Source organism: Callorhinchus milii, unplaced genomic scaffold (assembly GCF_018977255.1).
Source record: "Callorhinchus milii isolate IMCB2004 unplaced genomic scaffold, IMCB_Cmil_1.0 Scaffold3, whole genome shotgun sequence".
Lineage (NCBI taxonomy): Eukaryota > Metazoa > Chordata > Chondrichthyes > Chimaeriformes > Callorhinchidae > Callorhinchus > Callorhinchus milii.
Window position 1 is genome coordinate 45,347,091 of NW_024704744.1, and position 24,900 is coordinate 45,371,990.

Genomic DNA, 24,900 nt, shown 5'->3' on the forward strand with positions numbered 1-24,900 from the left:
GGAATATTGATACCTCTTTACAAGTCATAAAGCAGTAATTGAACCAAGGCTGATGAGTTGGTCTATTTAATCGAGAGCTGGCCTCAGTGAGGTGTAGGTGTGTCCCTGGTAGACACTGGAGACGAAGGGACCTGGTGAAAGGTTAGGCTGTTTTTTTGGAGAGGGAGAATACTCAAGTGGATAATAAGAGTGATTATTCCGAGTTAAATCCTGTAAGAAAAACTGAAACTAAAAGTGCAAAAGCTCCAAAAATGGCTTAGTGTGTTTTTTTTTGTCAGCACTTCTGGTGAATGTGTGACAAGCACTTTAAATGTATTTAGAATTTTGCATGAACAATTATAAAACTACATTGCTTATTAAAAAAAGGATGAAAGTAACTTTTGTATTGCTCTTTCTACAGCATGGATTTCACTTATTAGCTTGGTGCGATTGGGTACCTTACTGCACTTCCACTTGGCAACCTGTGTTTATTACAGTTCAGCAGGATTATTGCAGGCTCTTAACTGAATTGAATTTGAGGGACTTCAGGCCCAGTTATAGTTGATGTGGGTCCACAGCACAACACCTGCCCTTTATATAGCATTGAATTACAACACAACAAATTGCACTTATATAGCACCCTCCACAAGATGGTAGCATCTCAGAGCGCTTAACAGTAGCTTAACAGGAGCCTGACTCCGAGCTGGGGGGAGTGGGGAGGTGGCCGTAAGCACAGTCGAGGAGGAAAGTTTTCAGGCGTGACTTGAAAGAGCGGAGAGGGGGACAAGGTGGAGGGATTGAGGGAGAGTGTTCCAGAGTTTTGGGGCGTAGTTGCTGAAAGCACAACCTCTGATGGTGGGGCAGAAGGTGTGAGGGACGAGAACTGGTGAGATGTGGGTACAGAGTTTGGTCCGGGTTAGTATGCGGACGGCAGAGTTTTGAACATAATCATCCAGAAAGGTTTCAAGAATAACTGGTGTGAGAAATGTGTTGACACGCTAGTAGATTAGGTGCTTACTGAGGTTGTGGCAGAGCAGAGAACTTTATCTGTGGATGACTGGGAGCTCGGGGGGTATTGCGTTGTTAAAGGAGGCGTGCTTCGGATGAGACTTTCAACCGAGAATCACAAGGGAGTAGCGTTCCACACTCAAATAGAGTATAAGTAGTGTTTCACTGCTCAAACAAATATTTTACTGTTCCACCTGTGTGAAAAATGCTGTACAACTAGTTTTGCCATTTTTTCAATTTTTTTTAAAAAAGTTGACTTTACTGTTTTTTATCTTTAGTCATCTTCTCGTCAACAAAAATGGCTAACTTCCACGTCATAACCTTACGACCTGCATATAAAAAACTCTAAAAAAAACAACAATGACGGAAATTATGTTTCCCTGATTTGTCAGGTGACACATTAACTCATTCCTTGCAACAAATTTACTCTCCCAAGAGACCAAGATCTGTACAGAAATATCACTTTTAATCAACAGCAATTTTTGATTTGCTATTTTTAATCAGTCGGATTCTGATATACATGGAAACCTGTCACTATTCTTAAGCACCCTAAACTAATGTGAATTCCGCAAATTTTTTGTTTGTGTAGGTCTGGTATGTAGCGTGCACTCTCTCTGCAGAGAAACGCACCCTGCTCACCTAATTTGGGGAATAAGGTGCAGATTGGTGAGAGGCAAGGCTTAGGGAACCCGGAGTGTGTGTTGTGGGACTGCTGGAATTCAACTGGTTAAAACCTTATACAGCAACTTCAACAACAATTTGCATTTATTTAGTGCCCTTCATGCAGGGTAGCGTCCCTTAGCGCTTGACAGTGACAAGACAAGACTCCGAGCTAGGAGAGGGGGAGCTGACTGTAGGTACGGTCGAATAGGAAGGTCCATTGTAGAAGACCATTCTAGAATACCGATAAGATTTCCACTGCTTGTCCAGCTATAGCATACCCTACAGATTGGGGGCTTGTCTTACAGGGATGAACAGGTTTTAAGTGAGAATAAAAAAAAATGGGGATCCACTGACTGCTCTGCTCCTCCAAAGCCTGCTAAAGTAATCTGGACCTGGTCAAGAACTGAAACAGCGACAGAGGATTGCTTTGGTCATGCTCAGGCTGTACAATATTCTGGTCAGACCACATACAGTTCTGGTCACTTACATAAAGGGCTGCCCAGGCCTTAGTTGCAAGAAGGATGATATCATTAGTGTTGGAGGAATGAACTATGAGCAACAATTAGACAAGCAAGGACTCTTCTGTCTTGAGAGCAGACAACTCAGAGAGGGCCTCTTAGAGGTGTATAACTTTTTAAATGGAATTGGAAAAAGTAAACCTCAAACAATTCTTAAGATGCATCGAGTTGATGGAATAAAAGGATGTAGGTTTTGAGTTGCAATGGGCAAATTGTGGCCAATCATGGAGTCATGTAGCTCAGTGGTTAGAGCACAGACCTCGCAAGCGAGAGATCTGGGTTTGACTCTCGTCAGGGTGAAACATTGGGCAAGTTTCCTTACTTCACATGCCTGATGATAATCCCTCAAGAAAAAAAACAATGATAAAAAATTGGTCACTTCAATCCACGACTGTTTGTGGGACACTGCTGTGCGCAATTAGCTGCCGCATTTCACCCACAAATATACAGTCAATTCACTTTACAGTATGTTCTGTGAAGCGCTTTGAGACGTCTAGAAGAAGTGAAAAGCACTATATTAAATGCAAGTAGTATAATTATTATTAAGTTTTCTTGACTCAGAGGGTAATTAACAACTGGACTAGGTTGCCTGGAAGGATGGTTGAGGCGAGGACACAGTCATTTAAAACGTAGCTTGTGCTGTGATGGGAGGACGGTAGGGGGGATATTCTGGAGGGATGAGATCAAATGGGCCGAAGGGACCTCTTCATCCAAGCCAATCTTGTGATTCTGATCTTCCAATGCCAGATGTGTCATCTTGGAGTCAACCCAATGTCACCATCATGTACCCTCAGTTCAAGTACAACCCAGTTTGATGCAGAATAACAATATCTGTGGTTTGCGTCCTGACGTGAAAAGTGCTATACAAATGTAATTTTGTTGTTGTTGCCTCAGTGTGCCTCAATTTTAGAAGATCACCCACTATTGCACCAGTGTGGCGTTTTCAACAATGCCAACAACTTAAATTGATATAGTGCCCATCCCATACCAGACCTCCCTGACTGATATTACCAGTTTAATGCTAAATTAAGGACTTTCGTGTGCTGTGGATACATATCCACTAGAAACTTGGGTTGACGCTAGTAAATCCTTACAACCAACATATAGTCTTTCATCCAGTGATCTGAGCTGAATTTAAACTCATGTTTCAGAAATTGCAGGCCAGTGCCTAACCCACATTGCTTCACAGTCTCAGAACACAGTGTTTGAGCAATTAATGACTGCAACACGACTAGAGGAGTTTTACCAATCTTATCACCTATTGATGTTTTGGGGAGAAAGAGCGTGATATTTCACATGTAGATTTTAAAAGTAATTATTTTCTTTCAGATGCTGATCCCGTTTGCTATGTATATCCAGAATTTTTTTTAAAATTTCAGATAAATCAATCCTTACCATTAATATAGCGCTTATCACGTTGGGAGGATGCCTCAAAGCACTTCAAGGGACATACTGTAAAGTGTAATGACTATGTATTTTGCAAGCATACTGTAGATTTCCAGTATTTGACATTTTTTCTTTGGATTTCTATCTTTTGGCAATTTTTGTTTTGTGGGGCCTTCCTGAGCCTCTCCATAAGGTTAGATTTTTGTTTTGGGTCCGAGAGATTTTCAGCTTCTGAAATTCTTGACTCCTCTCTGAAGGTCCTGCCCTCTGCTGGAATATAGGTCATGGGGTACTTCCTCACTCACATGCTCATATTTCATATGTGAACCTAAGCAGTGGTGACAGGCCATACAACAATAATAATCCTTGTATTTTTTACAATACTAATAACATTGAAACATCTCAAAGCATTCCGCAGCTGTCAGATGTTATTGACTTTTTTTAGACAACGCACTCATTTTGCACATAGCAAGGTCTCACAAACAACCATGAAGTGAATAATTTATTTTATCTGCAGGATTGTTAATCAGTATGCTGGGAGAAACTCCCTTCTCTTTTCAAATAGAGTCAAAGGATCCTTAATATCCACCTGAAGAAGAGGGGCATTGGGCCACAGTTTTAACTTTTCATTTGAAGGATGGCCTCTCTGACATCAGTGGCATTGTATTACTGCACTGAAGTCTCAGCCTGGACTGTGCGCTCCAAAGCTCAAATCCAGGCATGAAGTTTGAACCCGCAACCTTCTGACCAGAGACTAACATGCTACCAATTGAGCCATGCTGACATGCCTATCCTCACTGCTCTATCCTTTCCACCAGAGATCTCAGGAAGCGAGAAGGCTGGGACCCTTTTTTCTCCTCCTCCCTCTCTCCTAAACTAAGGGAGCTCTAGGTAACTTGCACCATTCTAACTGCTACCCAGCTGATATCAGATAAGATTAACAAAGACATGGGATCTTGCAGCCCTGACACGCTATGTTTCACACCAGGCTGAGTCTTTACTCACAGGACCATTTGGAAAGGAATCTTGATTGAATTATTCATTGTTATATAATCCTGTTTTGTTAGGTCAGTGTGATTATTCAGGATCCATTGCTGTGGAGATTAACTGCTCCCAATTATTAATAATAATAATCCTTGCATTTAATATAGCGCCTTACCACGTCTTTGAGATGTCTCAAAGCGTTTCACAGAATATACTATAACGTGAATTGATTATAATAATAATAATCCTTGCATTTAATATAGGGCTTTTCACGTCGGGAGGACATCCCAAAGCGCTTCACAGAACACACTGTAAAGTGAATTGACTGTATATTTGTGGGCGAACGCGGCACCAATTGCGCACAGCAATGACCCACAAACAGTCGTGGATCGAAAATGACCGATTTATTATTGTTTTGTTTTGGAGGGATTATTATTAGGCGTGTGGAGTAAGGAAACTTGCCCAAGGTTTCGCCCTGCCTGGAATTGAACTCGGGTCTCTCGCTTGCAAAGCAAGTGCTCTAACCACTGAGCTACAGGACTATATATTTTGTGGGCAAAAGCGAAAATATGCAGATCTGGAAATGTACAAACATTACAAGCAATATAGCAGGATATTTTTTCAGAAACTGTATACAAAGTTTCCTTGCGAACACAATTGTGTAAACAGTTTGCTTTGTAAGCACTGAAAAAAATACTTATCAGCATTTTTTATATCCACTTGGAGAAATAACCTACAGAAATAGTTCATGTGCAACAGAACTGCTGGGATTTTCCCACAGCTCTACTCAATGACTGCAATGCTGATCAAATACTCAGTTTTACTCAGCATTACTGATATAAGACAATTTGGCACATTATTTATTAGTAATTTATCATTGTGCCTTTAGGTTAAATTAGCATTTCTGCACCAAATCAAAAGTTATTAAACCTAATGTGTTCCAAAAAACCACAGTTTTGCTAGTAGAATGACACCAATACAGATTATTCCAGCATAAAAATCTATGTGTATTTTTCCCTTGTAATGATATATTGACTAAAATTGAGGGACCATGATTAACACAGCAAGTGTTTGCACGGAAAGGGATTTAGCAGCAGTTAATGATCCTGCTTCAGTGTTAATACCTGTAAAAGAAGATCTTGCAGCAAACTGCTGTGAGAAAAATTAAGCAATAAGAAATTAAATTCTATCTGGATGCTGATGGATTGTGTGAAATTTGTTCCTATATATTGCAAACAGGTAGCATTTGGAAATGTGCCTCTCCGTTGAGCAAAAAGTTAGTGAAGTCGGGAGGCTTACATGTGCACTTACCCATAGACGCTGAAAGCCTGTGACAAGCCACAAATTTGACACCATCTGCTTTTCATCAACTTGTAGATAATGTACTTTTCCTGCGGGATTCAATTTGAGTTTTGCTCATTGTTAAATGAATCTGGTACGCGACCGTCTAAAACTGCAAGATAAGTGACTCAGTATCACTGGCCTGATAAGGACGCTAGTTACATCAAAGCCAGGCCTATGAAAATTATATCTGTGACAGCACTGTAAATGCTAATATGTTCATGTATTCATGAGTAGCGCCTATTACATAAGAAGAGTGCCTCCCAGAACTGGATAGGCTAGATAAGGAAAAGCTGTTTCCGCTGGCAGGTGTGTCTGTGACCCGTGGAAACAGTCTTAAGATATCTACCAGTTGTACACTTTTAAATTAATTGTCTAATTGTGCTAGTCCCAGGGTTTCAATAAGCTATCTCAATGGATTATTTTGTAGAAGTGATATTGGCTCCACTGTCTTGACTGGTTGCAGCCTTTCCTTAGCTTCTTGCGCAGTTGTCACTTAAGCAGACAACTGTTCGAAATTGATAGTTAGTCAATCAACACCTGAAAGAGAAAAATAGGTGAATGTTTTATGTACAATCCTTCATTCATTGATAATTTAGTTGACAAAAACATTTTTTCCAACTTCACAACTTTATTCGATTGGTGGATTGCTTTTCATAGATTCATAGATTCGTACAATGTTACGGCACAGAAGGAGGCCATTCGGCCCACCGAGTCTATGCCGGCTCTTCGACAGCAAGTCACTTTCACTAACCCCAATCACCAGCTTTCTCCCCATAACCCTGCAAACCCGTCTTCCCCAGATACTTATCCAGTTCTCTCTTAAAAGCTGTTATCAAATCGGACTTCACTACCCTTTCAGGCAGATCATTCCAAATTCGAACAACTCGCCGAGTGAAAAAATTTCTTCTAACCTCCCCTCTGCTTCTTTTGGTAGATATCTTAAGACTGTGACCATGAGTCACAGACACACCTACCAGCGGAAATGTGGAGTCCTGTAGCTCAGTGGTTAGAGCACTTGCTTTGCAAGTGAGAGACCTGAGTTCAATTCCAGGCAGGGCGAAACCTTGGGCAAGTTTCCTTACTCCACACGCCTAATAATAATCCCTCCAAAAAAACAAAACAATAATAAATTGGTCATTTTCAATCCATGACTGTTTGTGGGACATTGCTGTGCGCAATTGGCTGCCGCGTTCGCCCACAAATATACAGTCAATTCACTTTACAGTGTGTCTGTGAAGCGCTTTGGGACGTCCTCCCGACGTGAAAAGCGCTATATCAAATGCAAGGATTATTATTATTATTATTATTATTATTATTTTCCCTATCTAGCCTGTCGAAACCTTTCATGATCTTGAAGACCTCTATCAGGTCCCCTTGTAACCTTCTCTGCTCTAATGGGAAAAGTCCTAACTTCTCCAGCCTGTCCTCATAGCTAAGGTTCCCCATTCCTGGTATCATTCTCGTGAATCTCCTCTGCACCCTTTCCAGTGCCTTAATGTCCTTCCTGAAGTAAGGTGCCCAGAACTGGACGCAGTACTCCAGCTGAGGCCTAACCAGTGTTTTGTATAGATTAACCATGACCTCCCTGCTCTTATACTCTATGCCCCTACTAATAAAGCTCAGTGCACCAAATGCGTTTTTTACTGCCTTATCGACCTGCCCCACTACCTTTAATGATTTGCATACTTGTACACCCAGATCTCTCTGTACGTTCACCCCCCTTAGGATTGAGCTACCAAGTCTATATTACCTCCTATCATTTTTCCTACCTAAGTGTATCACCTCACATTTATCCACATTGAAATCCATCTGCCACATGTCAGCCCATTCCACCATTCTGTGTATGTCTGCTTGCAGTTGGTTACAGTCCTCCTCACTATTTACTACCCTACCTAACTTTGTATCATCTGCAAACCTGGAAATAGTGCTCTCTATGCCCAGGTCCAGATCACTAATATATATAAGAAAGAGGAGTGGTCCCAATACTGATCCTGGACTAGGTTGCCTGGAAGAATGGTTGAGACCGGGACACGGTCATTTAAAAAGTAGCTTGTGCTGTGATGGGAGGACGGTAGGGGGGATATTCTGGAGGGATGAGATCAAATGGGCCAAAGGGACCTCTTCATCCAAGCCAATCTTGTGATTCTGATCCTTCAATGCCAGATGTGTCATCTTGGAGTCAACCCAATGTCACCATCATGTACCCTCAGTTCAAGTACAACCCAGTTTGATGCAGAATAACAACATCTGTGATTTGCGTCCTGACGTGAAAGGTGCTATACAAATGTAATTTTGTTGTTGTTGCCTCAGTGTGCCTCAATTTTAGAAGATCACCCACTATTGCACCAGTGTGGCATTTTCAACAATGCCAACAACTTAAATTGATATAGTGCCCATCCCATACCAGACCTCCCTGACTGATATTACCAGTTTCCAGGGATAGAAATTTGTTCAAAATAAATAATAATAATTTGGTCACTCAAACCACGACTTTTTGCGGGACTCTGCTATGCACAATTGGCTGCCATGTTTTGCCCACAAGATATACAGTCAATTAACTTTACAGTATATTCCGTGAAGCGCTTTGAGACGTATCAAAGACACAATAAGGTGCTATATCAAATCTAAGGATTACTCTTCTTATTCTTGAACCTTCTATCTTTCTCTTTCTGATTGACCAGTTCTGGATTTTCAGGATTTCTGTCTTAATTTCATATCTGCACCATTAATAGTTTTATAATCACAATAATAATCCTTGCATTTGGTTTAGTGGCAATAATGTCGATTCTACTCAAAGTGCTTCATAAGTACTTACTGACAAGTATAGTGTCTGTATTTGTAGGTTAGCGTGGCAGCCAATTTGCACACAGCAGATGTCCATCAAGAGCCACAAAATGATTGACCAAATGTATCTGGAGCATTTTTGTCAAAAACACCGGTGTTTGTTTGTTAAAATATACAGTAGAACCCCAATATAACCTGGGCCAATAGAAAATTGCGGACATTTTTGCAAAAAAAAACTATAATTCTCAAATCTTTCTTGAATATTATTTTCATGTGACTATAGAAAATATTGCTGTGTGCAAATTGGCTCTCATTCACCCACAAAATACATACAGTTTCATCACTTTATAGTATATCCTTTGAACATTTTGAAATGTCTTGATGGTGCGATAAGGTGCTATATCAAATGCAACAACTTGTATAGCGTCCTTCATTCGGGCTAGTGTCCCGGAGCGCTTGACAGTTGTGGAGTCTGACCCCGAACCAGTGGGAGAGGGAGGGGAGAGGTGATTGTAGGTATGATCAAAAAGGAAGGTCTTTAGGCGGGATTTGAAAGTGGGGAGGGAGGAGGCAAGACAGAGGGATTGAGGGAGGGAGTTCCAGAGTTTCGGGGCATGGTGACAGAAAGCACTGGCGCCAATGGTGGAGCGGAGGGGATGAGGGACGAACAAGAGGCTGGAGCTGGCTGAGCGGAGGCAGCGGGTGGTGGAGTGCTGGTGGGGGGTAAGCAAATTGGATAGGTAGGGAGCTGCCTATCCAACAACAATACGAGGATTGGTGTTGATATCCTCCCTGCTCTCCACCCTCCCTAATTCCAACCACCCAGCTCGGGTCCAAATCCCTGCCTGTCCAACACTTTGGAACATCCTCCCGACGTGAAAGGCACTATACAACTGTACTTTTGTATTGTATTGTGCATTGCATGAGTAATGATTCTTGAAATGAATGTTGTTTTCTTTTACTAGCAAGCCTGGTACATGGTGTGCTGTTCTCAATTCAGGCCCGTGTAAACCGTTTGCAGAGTTGTAGGAATGAACATGTTCATAACAGAAAATAACCATTCATAAATAGCAATAAATGCAAACAGCTCTGTAATTAAAGAGTGTTGGATACTAATTAATGAATAAGGACCAATTGAGGGAGATCACGAGGGAGAGAAAGCAGGAAGAACTGATTAGAGGGTGTTGGGTGTGACTATTGGATTGTGTAAATGAAAACCTAAAATAAAAGAGTGTTCTACACATTGTTTGTTGAGAACGTAACAAAGAGAACTGTGAATGGAAAGATCTCTTCTCAGCGCTTTGGCTAATAGTTCAAACAGGGCATTAGTTAATGAATGCAGTGTCCATTTATCATACTTTGTTACATGGAGACCAGGAGATGAGATTTCATGTGAATGCACAAAACTAAAAAGCCAACATCCCATTTCCCGAATACTGCAGCTGTTGCCACACAAAGCCTACGCTCATAATTGAATTCTACCTCGGAGCATGTTAGTGAGGATGAGTCTCTTTAATCCTTTGAGAAAATTGCTGAGCCATTTGAACATACGCTGACTATTAAATATATTCAAGGGTTCAGTCACCTTCAGCATCATTTCCTGACAGGCCCTCAACTTTGTTTTCATTGTTCTTTGCACAAAGTAAGACTTTGCACAAAATAAATAATACTGACATTGAAGAGCATCTTTTGGAGGGAATCAGTCTCGAAATAGTTACGAACCATTCATCCTAACATAGTTGCTGATCTATAATGTTGCTGATAAACATCCACAATCTAATATGAATATTTCATGAATATCATCCAGTAACCCAAGTGTCCCAGGGACCTGCTTGGGCTTTGAGTGACAGGTGCTAAAGGGCTCTTTCTGCAAAATTTATTTTCGGTATTTGAGCCATAAAGATTCATTCCTAATGGTTACATACGGTTCCTTCAATCTTGTCAATGAACACTAAATTCTGGAAGTCAAATAATCCAACCCTTCACAAACGTGTACTGAACAAAGACAAAGAACATGGCTTTTGTTGTTAATGTAAACAAAAACCTGAGATAATGATTGTGTATTATACATCCTGCAGATAAGTGTAACCAGGTTACTTTCCACAGCAGAACTCTGCAGCCTTTCACTGTAGTATCAATATTTTTTCTTTAACAGCCATTAGCTTGTTTCTCTCAACCAACTTACTTTATTCTGTGGAATAAAGTTATTTGGTTAACACTGATTTTTCCAATGCAAAATTCAAAAGGAAGCAGAATAGTAATAGAATGCATTTTACATTTATATAGCACCTTTCACGTCAGGAGCATGTCTCAAAGCCCTTGAAATGTGGTAGTTTCAGAATAAAATAATTTATTTTCTGACCAATGCATATGTTAAAATGAAGTTCATGATACAATTGCTGCTCTACATAATACCATGTATGTGTGACAAAATTCATTTAACATTTTTCTGATCAACCTTGTCACTGGGTACCCCTTCTGCTTCCTATCCATTTTCCTGACATTGCTCAACGCCACTCTCCCCTGCTGGCCTCAAACAGTTCTCTTCTTATGTTCTTCATTGCTTCTCATATACGTCAGCTTGGCTCCATTAGTATGTTAGATTGTCTTTGTTGGCTGCAATCTCCTCTCTAGTTCAAGAGGTATTTGTCGATGGTGCCATCTTTCAGATGAGATATTAAACCGAGATCCCATCTGCCTATTCAGGGATGTTAAAGATTCCGTCTATCTTTCATGTCTATATTGTGCTTCCTTCTAGTAATCACTTTGGGGATGATGCTATCCTGGAATCTTTAGTTGTAATATTGATAATAATCCTTGCATTTTCTTGCATTAAGAGGCCTTATCATGTTTTAACAGTTAGCTACCACAGACCAGCATAAAGTGAACGAACGATTTAAAAAAGCGATTTAAATAGTTATAGTAACAAATAGAAAATTAAAAACATTTATGTATAATTTAGATTAGTTTTTTTCATTCAACTTTTTGTTAAAACAGCAGCTTTTTAAAATGCTGCAATAATGATGTATATATATTGTGGCGTTAGCGGACATTAAAAACAAGCACCAAAGATGAATGGTCAAATAATTCCAATTCCAACACTGGAGCTTTGAGCTATCAATTGGAGGCTTCCCCCAGGGAGTATTTGTGTTAGGCTTGGCTTAGTCAGGTGTAGCGGCGAATGTTTGTCCATCTTGCAACTTCTAACATGCCTCAAATGGGATAATTGGTGAGTCGGCTAAGAACCAAATACTGGCAACATTTGACAGGTTATTCACATTCTGGACCGCTTCACATCTCTAACCTCACTTCAGCTGCTGGGTATCTGATGTGAAGGAGAGAAAATAACAAACTATGTTGTGAATGTAATTCTAGGTGATAATACTCTACGCATCTGGGATATGAAGATGGCAGGAGCCAGAATAGTCATCCCTGCTCATCAAGCAGAAATACTGACTTGTGACTGGGGTAAATATGACCAGGTGAGGACGCATAGATAAAATAAGTCAATAAAATAAGTCTATTTTTAGTTAGAACATTTTTATATCATCTGGTTAGTGATGATTGATATGGATTGTTATTTATTATTTATTTAATAAAAAACAAGCACCAAAGATGAATGGTTAAATAATTCCAATTCCAACACTGGAGTTTTGAGCTATTAATTGGAGGCTTCTCCCAGGGAGTACTTGTGTTAGGCTTGGCTTAGTCAGGTGTAGCGGCGAATGTTTGTCCATCTTGTAACTTCTAACATGCCTCAAGTGGGATAATTGGTGGGTCATTATTATATTAATATTAAAATAATATATTTATATTAATATTATAATACTATAATACTATTATATTTATTATAATATAATACATATTGTTATTTATTGTTATTTAAAATAATAATCCCTCCAAAACAAAAAACAATAATAAATTGGTTATTTTCAATCCACAACTGTTTGTGGGACACTGCTGTGAGCAATTGGCTGCCGCGTTTTGCCCACAACGATACGGTCAATTCACTTTACAGTATATTCTGTGAAGCGCTTTGAGACGTCGATAAGACGTGAAATATCAAATGCAAGGATTATTGTTATTATTAAAGCCGTGGCAGAGAATTCATGTTAAACTTTAATGGTCATTAAATTGTGTTTAATCTCAATCTTTCAAACTCAGAACTTGCTTGTTACTGGAGCAGTCGACTGCACCTTGCGATGCTGGGACCTGAGGAATGTTCGACAGCCAATACATCATCTTGCTGGCCATTCCTATGCTATCCGAAGAGCCAAAGTAAGTGGATTTACTGTGTTTAGATACTCCAGCAGAGAAGCCTGGTAGCTTGTCACTGGGGAATGATTTACTTTGTACAAACATTTTTTGTGCAGTGGCTGGCTATGCCACTTGGATAAAATGCAATACAATTTATTTTAAATGTTAAATCTATTAAACCATTTTATTTTCAGTGTTCTTGTATTCCCCCCCCCCCCCCCCCAACAATACTTACACCAATTTGTTCTACCAGCTAGTTGGGCAAAGGCCTTTGCTGAATTCCCCGTGATTCTGAGCCTGCCATGTGGTTAGGACTTGTTTCCCGGGTCCTAGAGTGAGGAGGGACGATGCAGCAGTTTGTGATTGATACGGCACTGTGCCCCCTCTCCCCCCCACCTCAGATACAGTGCAAAGGACCCACCATAGCCATCTTCCACACTGCCAATCCATAATCTGTTACAATACATTTGGAAGCAACAAGCTAAATGTCTGAATGCAGTAGAGTTTATAAATAATGTTAAGTACCTGTGCTTTGATCACGGTTTCAGCATTGTAAGGTGATTTGCAATTTGTGTCTCTTCGCAGTTTTCTCCATTTCATGCTTCTGCACTGGCCTCCTGTTCATATGATTTCAGTGTCCGGTAAGTTGCACATTTTTAAATTATTGTTTCTGGTATATTTCAAAGAAGGTGGAACAGCATTGTTTCTGAAGTGTAACAGACCATTGGTTCTGGTAATTATCTTCAAATCTTCATCTACTTAAAAGTAATCAAACTTATTGTATTATCCAAGGCTGCATGTTTACTGCTCCAGTCCAAACTCTGAATTCTCCCCTGAGTGACCACTCTTCATGTTTAAGTCTGGTCAAACATTGTTGGTCAGGGAGGGAACATTACAACAGCAATAATAATAATTCTTGCATTTGATATGGCTCCTATATTGCTGAAACATTTCAAAATATTCCACAGAGCTTTCTGTAAAGTGTAGTGACTGTGTTCTTGTGGGAAAATGTGGCAGCCAATTTGCACATAGCAATGTCCTTTCTCTTTTTCAATAGTGTCAAAAGGAGGGGGAGGAGAGGAATTGTCACAGAGGTACTTGATCCTGTGCGCACTGGATGCTCACTTTTTAGCAAGGGATCCCCAGCTCAGGAAACTGATGCTAATTGTATTGCTCCTTTTGTTACATGGCTGAAATCAGCTAAAACACACACAAGAGATCACACCTGGGATCTTCCTAATCTAAAGAGCTCAATACCACATCACAGAGATTGTTTACATAGAGAAGAACAGTTGACCAATTTAAAACTTTTATTGTAGATTGTTTTGTTTAAGATTTCTGACCAGGCAGTTTGGGGCTCTGGTTAAATATGCATTAGTATTTTCATCCCTATCCATAAGGTACCTTTTTAAGAAATTACATGGTAAATGTTCACTGTCAAACCTTTCACACGATGAACCTGAACTTGTTTGCTTTTGTGTGGGGATTGGGACTCAGTGATTCAATTGTCCTTTTGTATTTGGGATTTGGGATAAATTCCAGATTAGATTGAATGGATTAAAATCTGTTTTCTATTCTAGCTGTAATTAGATTATGCGCTCTCAAATCTGGTCATGGTGCAGACATCTACATCATAAAATTGTCTATAATGCTGCACTCAACTGCATCTCTTCTTTCCAGGTACCAGAAAGACTGGTGATATTGGAAATGGATATGTGCCCATCTGATGTTCCGATTCATTGCTGAGTCAGGGTAGAGGGAGATTTATTCCAACCTCATGCATAACCTCATATTGCCAATGAGTGGGGAAGAAAAGTGGAAAGTGTTCCATTCATTCCCCAGCCCTAACGATAGTGAATGCAGATATTTGTCAGTAGACTTCCAGTTAATCATTTTAGCAGTGTGCAGTTTTTGGCACTATCCTTAATATCAGACCCCAATAAAAAGGACAAAGTGAAAGACTGTGTCAGATGTGTGAAACAGTTTTTGTAGAGCTTTAGTTCAAACTGCTTCCAAGTAAAAATAAATTTAAAAAATACCTGACACCAATCCATAAACTAGTGTGCAGTTTGTTACTGGCGTGGGTGGTTGATCTCTCTTGCTGTTCAGGCTGGATATTCCTCCGTGCACTGTGTGTAATGCTACCTGATGTATTTCTGCTGTAGGCTGCCAAGTCCCATTTTCCACCACTGTATCCGAGTCCCTCTGCTCACTGCGTTTTTTTGCCTGAAGCTACTATAAATACTGTAGATACTTTAGGTTAGTATCAATGCTCCATTTAGTGAGAAGAGGATTTTGTTATCACTTTGTTCAAAACGTTATTCTGGTCGACAGTGTTTTTCTAAAAACAAATAGTACTCTTTGTACCTAGATCGGAAATTAAAAGTTTACTTCTAAAATAATGTACCTTGCAACATGAAATATAGAAACAGAATGAATAGGTTTCCATGAGTAGAGATGTGAAAGGATTTGGTACGGGGCAAAGTTATCAGAATGGGACTAAATGGATAACACTTTCAGAGAGTCAGCACGGGCAAAGAGGGTTGAATGGCTTCCTTCTGTACTTTACATTTCTATGGTTCTATAGCTATAAATACTAGCTATTGTGAATAAAGTATCAACTGGTTGTTAAATGCTGAGATTCTTCCAGAGACCAATTGACTATAGTATTGACTATAGGTCCATCAATTAGAACTCACTTGAGATGACACATGAGTTTCTGGCCTAGATCTTGAAGAAGGAGATTTAGAGAAGGTATGAAAACAGGTTGGATTATATTTGCTTGAAATTTGGAAGCTGAGAGATGATCTAATTAGGGTATTTAAAATATTGAGGGAGTTCTAACAGAAGTATCTAAAACAAGGGAGCATAGTCTTAAAATGAGAGTTAAACTGGTTAAAAGTATAATCATATAACAATTCTGCACACAGAGGGTAGTGAGAAGATGGAATGCCCTGCTCCAGAAAGCTTTCAATGCAAAATCAATCGATGCTTAATGAGGAGATAGATGGATAGGCACTCGGAATGTAAGAGTGATAAAAGCAAGGAAATGGGATTTTAAAGGATTTTTCATCATCCTCTACAATGGTGGAATAGGTTGAATGGCTTTCATTCCCCTCAGTTTTTGCGCCTTGTAAAGTACTTCGAGATGGTCTACGTGAAAAGTACTACAGTATACAAATGGAAAATTGTTGCTGTTGAGTTGCCATCTCCTGTTCCTTTACTCCTTTATTCTCAGTGTTGCAGATAAAGAAAAAGCTCATTTGAGAATGCTGTACGCTTTAGTTTACTGTCTGTTTTTTTCTGGTTTGGTACTGAAGATTTTTATTTAGTAGAAACTCTGCAGCATGAATTAGAATATGATGCATATTTATTCTTTTTAAAGACAGCTGAGCGATAAAAGATGTGTTATTTTAAATCAAATGAAATGGTTAATGAGGTTGGGAATGGGTGAAATTGCAGATGTTTTCATGTCCAGCAAGGTACTGAAACTTTCAATTCTTTCTGTAGAAATGAGAATTTGAATGGATTCCAATTAACCAGTCAAATGATTTACTTACATTTTATAACCATATTACTACTCTTAAGTTGCTAACAGTCATCCTGCAAAGGCACTGAGTACAATTTTCATGAATGCAACTTTTAAAAAATAGTTATAATACATCAGAAGCTTTGAGTGCGACATGATTGTTCTTTGTTGAATGCGGTTAACATTTCTCTACATGCCTGTACACTGGTTCAATTGATTATTTTTAAAAAATAAGCTTGAAAACCAGAAGCCACATTCTTTTTAAAATGAACAATTCTTCAGATGCAGTGATAAAATTACAGTTTGGAATAGAATCAATGTATTCTGAACCATAAAGCAAATACATTCTGTATTGCATTCATTTGGGGAGTTTTAGACTCTTCAATTGGCATAAAACCAGAATATAGTTAATATAATTAAGGTTCTTACATCTAAATCACACTATTTGGCTTTTCCCTGGGCACTGAGTAAAGTACTCTGTCTTATTAGAGTGAGTATTGTGAAGAAAGACTCAATCTTGGCATCTTGGATGGAATAGCTATTTGTAAAGTAATTCTTATTTACATTAGAATGTTAATAAATTTTAGTCCTGCAGAACCAGCTCCCTCTCCTACAGCAGGGAGTTGGTGTAGTCGAGCCTAGATGTGATGAACGCGTGAATGAGGGTTTTAGCGACCTTAGCAGAGAGGAAGTGGCGATGTTGCGGAGGTGGGGGAAGGCAGAGTGGGTCATGGCATGGATGTGGGGTAGAAAAGACATTTGAAGGTCAAACAAGACCCCAAGGTTCCAGACTGGCTTATTAGCAAGGTTGAGCGTGCAATCATGGATGGTGATGCTGCCAGTGCCTGAGGTGTGGAGGCGCTGACGGGAGCCAATCGGTCTTGCTCACATTCAATTGTAGAAAGTTAGCTCTCGTCCAGGACTTGATGTCTGACAGACAATCCTGGAGTCGAGGGTGGAGGAAGAGAGATAGACTTGGGTATCATCCTCATACATGTGGAAATTTACCCCATGTCTCGGATGATGTCACCAAGCGGGAGCATGTACAAGTTGAAGAGGAGGGGACCGAGGACAGAGCCCTGAGGAACAGTACATGAGATGTTGCGGGGGCTGGAGGAGAGGCCATTTGTGGAGATAAAGTGGAGATGGTGTGAGAGGTAGGATCTGAACCATTCATGGATAGAAACATGAAGGTTGAGGTGAAAGGAGAGGATAGACTGGTCATTGGTATCAAAGTAAGACAATTGTTGTTAGTTATTCAAAAAAGGGTTAAATATCCAAAAAGGTTGGTGTTCATTTTTGCCTTGGAGAGTTATCAATTTTATATGCACACTCAGACCTTCATTGAACATCTGTATTTGGAGCTCCAAAGTGGATAAGTTCAATTTATTGTGCGGGTCGGTTTGTTCAATAGAGTTCCAACTGTGTCATAACTTCAAATATGCTTCCAAGTCATAAGTGCCCATTTAATTATTGGAGTTGTTTTTATTTGTTTTAATCCATAGGTTTTGGGATATTTCCAAGCCTGACTCATTGCTTGAAACAGTGGAGCATCACACCGAGTTTGTATGTGGCCTTGATTTCAACTTGCATATCCCTGGTCAGGTACGTGACTAAGCCCTTCTACACTCAGTAGAAAATTAGTTATTCCTGTAGTTTTAAAAAATTCCAGATCCCTCATTTGGAAACAGTAGTCTAGAAATGCTATAGGGAAGTTGAAATTGTGAAATGCAATGACGTGCTCATTATTTCAGAACTGGACACCATTTATTGCTCCACAGTTCTTCAGACCTTGTTCAATTAATACCATTGGTGTAAAACAGAAAATAAAACAGCTGAACAGCTGGCAAGGCAGATTGTTCTTATGTGTTCTGCTCTCCTAAACATGAACTGAGCTTTGTTCCAAAGCAAGCACAAAAACTCTTTTTTTACTTTTTAATGGAGTCTTGCTTCCTTTGAGGAGCAGGTTAGAGTTGTATTGTTCTCACTGATTCACCCCATGAGCTCTTGAACTGCTGTCCAAGTGAAATCCTGGAGTAAACAACCTTTTTTCAATCTGGAATAGGTGCTAAAGTCTTTAGAACAGTCAGGCTACACTTCAGACGCTATTGGTTAAATGGAAACCTGAAAAAGCGCGTTTGCATAACATTTGCATTTGATGTACAAAATCTGAGAGCGTGCAAAATATTAGCATTATTACCACACAAAAATGGTAGCCTCATTGTGTATTTTATATCCCTGTGAATACAAATCGTAAAACCATGTCAAAATGACCTGGCTTCAAAAGCAACCTTTCTGTTTGTAGACCCATGAATTAAAGCTTCTTCCTTCACCTTTCTCTGCCTCCATCATCTCAAAATATTGGTGCATTGCTTCTTCTGCAATCTATATCTGATTTATCACTTTGTCCCAGAAGTGCTGTGAAAGTCCCTTGTGGCTGAGGAATAAAATCTGATGATGAATTGGAGAACACAGCAATGGGGAAAATTAAATCAGTTAATGGAACAGATGCAAAGCCATAATGAATTAATGGAGAACGGTTCTTAGTCAGTTGGCAGCGATCAGTGTAGAATCAGCAGAATGAACACTGTTAAGAAGAGCGTGGGTCATTAGGTTTCATCACCCACACTTTAGAAGATAAGACATAGTGGTGAAGGGAGTTAAATTAAGGGAAATAAACTTTTGCAGTTTATTCTCAATTAAATAAAGCAGAATACAGGTGATGAACAAGTTCAGTAGTTGCTTTTGAAATATAAAGAATAAAGTTCACTACACTATTATTTAAAAAATTGTTAGTTTGTTTTGTTATTGATGGAAGGGACAGATGAGCAAAGGACTGAAGTATCTTATAATAATAATATAATAATCTTGCATTTGATATAGTGCTTTTCACGTCTTCTAGACGCCTCAAAGCGTTTCACAGAATAGACTGTAAAGTGAATTGACTGTATATTTGTGGGCGAAATGCGGCAGCCAATTGTGCACAGCAGTGTCCCACAAGCAGTCGTGGTAAAATCTTATAAAATTTTGTCAGGTGATACTGCTTCAGGGATGAAAGAAGATACCGATAAGTGATAAAAAAAGATGTTGCATGCTTCAAAACCATTCATTTGAACTAAACTTCCGAAACAGTATTAGGTGAGGCACTGTTATCCAATAGTTTAAGTCTGAACTAGTGATTAGTTGAGTTTGAGCAAAATTTGGGTTTCAATAAATAAAAATCATATTTTCTTGCATTTGATGTAGCACCATATCCAGTTCTTAAAATGTCTCAAAGCGCTTTGCATGAGCTTCACAGGCTCACATCCTCACTTTTAAGACTCTCCATGATCTTGCCCCATGCTACTTCCACTAAAATCTTCCCAACCTGCCACTCCCTCCTCTCGACAGCCTGCGGTGCTGCCCGTCCCATTATCAGCAGTCAGGCTTTCAGCCTTTCTGCCCCCACCCTCTGGAACTCCAACCCAGAATCCCTTCCTCTCGCCTCTTTCCTCACCTTCTTCAAGATCCGTCTCAAGACTTTTTGACCATGCCTTTGGTCATCTTCCCACCCCCATCCCCCTTGCCCCCCAGCTCGGGTGCAAACCCTTGACCGTCCAGCACCTTGGGACGTCCTCTCGGTATGAAAGGTGCAATATAAATGCAATTTGATGATGTTGTTGTTATTTACTCTAAAGTAATTTATATTTGTAGGTGAAGCTGCAATCAGATTGCACACAGTATTGTCCCACAAACAGCCACAAAGTGAATGACCAATTTTATCTGAGGGATTGTTGACCGGGACACTGGGAGAACTCCTTTCTCTTTTTGAATAGTGTAATGGGATCATTAATATCCACTTGAGCAGGCAGATAGGATAAGAACAAATCATGCAGGAAAGATGAATTCACATGTGTAATCTTACAAAGGAATTTGAGTTCAGTGATGTTTACTGCTGTGGCCACTTTATTTGCCTGCAGATTGTCTTAGAAGATAGTTTCTTAATATAGGTATTTATGTATCTTGATATGTTTTCTTTTCAATTACTGGGAGCTGAGCTTTGTGTAAGTGGTAGGAGGCCTCAATGTACATGAAATAGCACCTCTCATATTGCTACAACTGCTGGAGGAAACTGGTGAAACTAGTTTGTGTCAAGGTTGGGATTCAAACCAATACATGGTGAAATATGACTTAATTTACCTTCTGCTAAAGTTTGCCCGAGACATTTGAATTTCTGATGGGGGTGTAAAGTTTTGCTCACTCTAACACACACAGTAATACATCTTGGAAATACTTAAGTATTGCACGCTACTGATATCCTAATCCAATAGAGTGCATTATTAATTAGAGTCCTGTAGCTCAATGCTTAGAGCACTCGCTTTGCAAGCGAGAGACCTGAGTTCAATTCCAGGCAGGGCGAAACCTTGGCAAGTTTCCTTACTCCACACGCCTAATAATAATCCCTCCAAAACCAAAAACAATAATAAATTGGTCATTTTCAATCTACGACTGTTTGTAGGACATTGCTGTGCGCAATTGGCTGCCGCGTTCGCCCACAAATATACAGTCAATTCACTTTACAGTATATTCTGTGAAGCGCTTTGGGACGTCCTTTGGGTCTTTCAACCTAACAACCAGTCCTTTAGATTTAACAGATTCTGCTACGCTTCCAGTCTTTTTCAGAAGAGAGAATTAGTACAAGCTGATGCAAACTTTTTCAGTTAACCAAAAATAAGTTTACTTACTGGTTAGAACAATGCAAAACTCAGGAGCAATTCACAAAGTGTAAACTATATACTGTGTGTGGTACTGAGGAAATCAGGGAGAATATAAGTCATTCTAACCAATGAAATTGAAAAAGTTGAAATGTAAAATTTAACATAATAGATTTAATTGACCTCTCACCTTATTGTAGTGATGGTTTGTTTAACTGAAGGACACAAACTTCAGGTGGCACTTGCTTTTCTTCCAAAAGCAACTAGTAGATTTAATAATCAAAATAAAAACAGAAGTCGCTGGGAACACAGCAGGTGAGGCAGCATCTATGGAGAGAGGAAAATGAGTTAACGTTTCAGGTCAGTGACTTTTTGCTAGAACTGGGGGATGTTGGAAGGGGGAAAATTATAAGGACAATTGGAGAAGGGGACAGGGAAAGAAAAAGGAAAAATTTAGGTGGAGGAAGGAAAGTGATGAGATCAGAGGTGTTTAATTTATAGAAAGAAAAGATGTTTCTGAGACTCAGAGGATATGTGAATAGTTATAGAAGAGGGGGATGGGGGAGGCAAGGCTGAGAGAAGATGGGAGCCGTGGTTAAGGGCTGAAGTGGTTAAACTGAATATTGAGGCCAGAGGGCTGTAAGGTGCCTGGCAGCTAGATGAAGTGCTGTTCCTCGAGCTTGGGTTGAGTTTCCTTGGAACAGTGTAGGAGGCCATGGACAGAGAGGTCAGAGTGGAAGTGGGAAGGAGAATTAAAGTGAAAAGCGACCGGTAGCTCAGGGTTGCACTTGCAGATGGAATGGAGGTGTTCTTCAAAGCAATCTGTGTTTGGTCTCCCCGATGTAGAGCAGTAAGCAGCAAATACAGGTATACTAGGTTGGTGGAAGTACATGTTAATGGCTATCTCACCCCGGGCCCTTTTGTATTTTGCCGTTTGTTAGAATTAATAATCATGCTTGCATTTGATATAGTGCCTTAGCGCAATGTCAAGACGTCTCAAAGCGCTTCACAGAATTTACGGTCAAGAGGTGTGACTGTGTGTATTTAAAGAAAATGAGGATTGAGCCCCTTACAGTTTAAATAAGATGTTTTGATCTGAAAAATGTATTTTCAAAGTTCCCACTGTATGTTAATCACTGCTTGGGAGGAATGATGTTTAGCGAGGGCTAGCCTGTTGTAGTGTGTGGATCCTACCTCATGTTCTGTTCACACATAGGTGCTAACAGATTGCAGTTATCACACATAAGCAGGCTCATTAGCTAAAGAGCAAAGACACTGGTTAACCCTTTATAAGATCAGTGGCATAAAATTCTTCACATTAGTAGCCACCACAATAATTAATTTTTTTTTAGAACCAGCATATAGACGCGATAAAATATTGCTTTCAATAGCAGAGTATTTCAGCATGGGAACTCAGATTTATGTTTCCTGCTCCGAATCTCTTTTACTTTAAACTGTACTGAGCTTTGTGCATGCCAGAATCAAATACTGGGTAATATTTTAATGTTAGTAAATGGCCAAATGTGGAACCTGAAGTATTTTTGGGAGTGCGCCACAAAATCAAATTGATGCCATTAAACCTGGAGTTGTACCACTCCACTTGACGTGGAAAGCACAAAAAAAATTTAAAATACAATATTTAGTTTCAAAAGGGGACATAACAATTTTGCTAAATAATAGGTTGCAGGAAGGATGGTTGAAGGCCAGTACACTGGACTCGTTTAAATAGTAGCTTGATGCTGTCACAGGAGTATTGTAGGGTAGGTGTGTCTGGAGGGATGAGATAAGAGGGGCCTTTTTCATCCAAACCAATCTTGTGAACTCAAGTTCCTAACCTGATATTTTAGCTTCTTTATATCCTTTCGTAACTTTATAATATTTACCATCACTTGAATTCTTCTTAATTATGTTGCAATTATGTAAACAGTGTGCATCGATGAAAATAATTGCTAATTCAAAGTTTTTCTGCTGATTGCAGGTTGCAGACTGTGCTTGGGATGAAACTGTGAAGACCTATACCCCAGCTTGCCTCACAGTTGGTCATTAAACTTGATCTCACAGGAAGACCTAGAACAACATGTCTAGGAAAAGATTGATTTTTTTCTTTGAGTGTAAAGACCCAGGAACTTGACATTCGCACAAAGAAATCTACCATCTTCAACAAATTGATGAATATTACGGATTCAGACGGGAAAATAAGTTTATGTGTTTCTGCATCTGTGGATCAATTGCACTTGGGAAAGGAGAGCAATCATTTTAATATAGTTCTAAATGATTTAAATGACCATAAAGTCTAAGGAAATGGTACAATGAAATAAATTTAGTTTTATCTGTACATATTACAGAGCATAACAGGAAGGAATTGGGGGAGACTAATCCCAGCAGATTTTTTTATATAAAAATCTATTTTAGTTATATGGGGTCAATATAACTTTGTGAGTCAGCTTGGCTCAGTTAGCACTCTCACCTCCGAGTCAGAAGTTTGTTGGTTCGAAACCACACATTGGGACTTTAGATTCAAAGCTGCCAAGTCAGTACAGTGCGAGGGGAGTGCTGCATTGTTGGAGGTGCCATCCTTCAAATGAGATGATAATAATGAGATGATTGTGGAGTCCTGTAGCTCAGTGGTTAGAGCACTCGCTTTGCAAGCGAGAGACCTGAGTTCAATTCCAGGCAGAGGGCAAAACCTTGGGCAAGTTTCCTTACTCCACACACCTAATAATAATCCCTCCAAAACCAAAAACAATAATAAATTGGTCATTTTCAATCTACAACTGTTTGTGGGACACTGCTGTGCGCAATTGGCTGCCGCGTTCGCCCACAAATATACAGTCAATTCACTTTACAGTGTGTTCTGTGAAGCGCTTTGGGACGTCCTCCCGACGTGAAAAGCGCTATATCAAATGCAAGGATTATTATTATTATTATAAACCGAAATCCTTCTGACTGTTTGTGGGGCACTGTTGTGCGCAATTGGCTGCCGCATTTCGCCCACAAATATACAGTCAATTCACTTTACAGTCTATTCTGTGAAGCGCTTTAAGACGTCTAGAAGACGTGAAAAGCGCTATATCAAATGCAAGGATTATTATTATTGTTCAAGTGGACTTCAGGGACCCCATGCCGCTATTCAAATGGAGAAGGGAGTTCCTTCTGGTTTTGTAGTCAACAGTTCCCCCAATTAAAATTGATCATTTACTTTACAGCTGTTTGTGGGATGTTGCTGTGCACATATTTGCAATTGTATTGCCCACAAATACACAGTCACTACACTTTACAATATATGCTGTGAAGTGCTTTGAGACATCCTCCCGATGGGAAAGATGTTATACCAAATGCAAGGTTTATAAGTTTTTATTTTAATTTGCCTTCTGTGGTACATTTGAATATAGTTAGTGAGTTTAAATCGATGTAAACTCAAGCCACATTCATCTTTCTGTTGCCGTCTTTATGCCGCAGTGTCCTAAAGAGTAAGTTAAACTTACTAAAACTATAAAATGTGTTAAAAAAATTGATAGGGACAAAATAAAGCTAAAGTAATAAAAGTAAACCAAAGGAGAGAATGAGTAAATAGAGTAAGGCAATTATTTATTCTTCTTTATAGTTTTGCATATTTGTGGAGGGTTAAAATAACAAAGCTCCTAACATCTGAGTCATTTTTATTATTTTAAAATCCACATTTGGTTCAAGCTGTGATCTGAAATTTTTTTTAAAAATGTTTGGCCTTGGCGGCTGGAAATTTCCTTCGACCTGT

At 39.5% G+C, this 24,900-nt stretch overlaps 1 protein-coding gene across 1 annotated transcript in view; it reads left to right on the forward strand.

Moving 5' to 3' along the window:
• The window catches only part of pex7 (peroxisomal biogenesis factor 7), a 37,769-nt gene extending 14,027 nt beyond the window's left edge, over positions 1–23,742 (forward strand). Inside the window, exons 6-10 of the mRNA XM_007892993.2 lie at positions 12,042–12,148; positions 12,831–12,944; positions 13,509–13,564; positions 17,958–18,057; positions 23,125–23,742. Of these exons, the coding sequence (XP_007891184.1) occupies positions 12,042–12,148; positions 12,831–12,944; positions 13,509–13,564; positions 17,958–18,057; positions 23,125–23,193 (446 nt within the window). The 3' untranslated portion in view covers positions 23,194–23,742. The remainder of the gene's footprint in view (positions 1–12,041; positions 12,149–12,830; positions 12,945–13,508; positions 13,565–17,957; positions 18,058–23,124) is intronic.
• Positions 23,743–24,900: the final 1,158 nt, after the last annotated feature.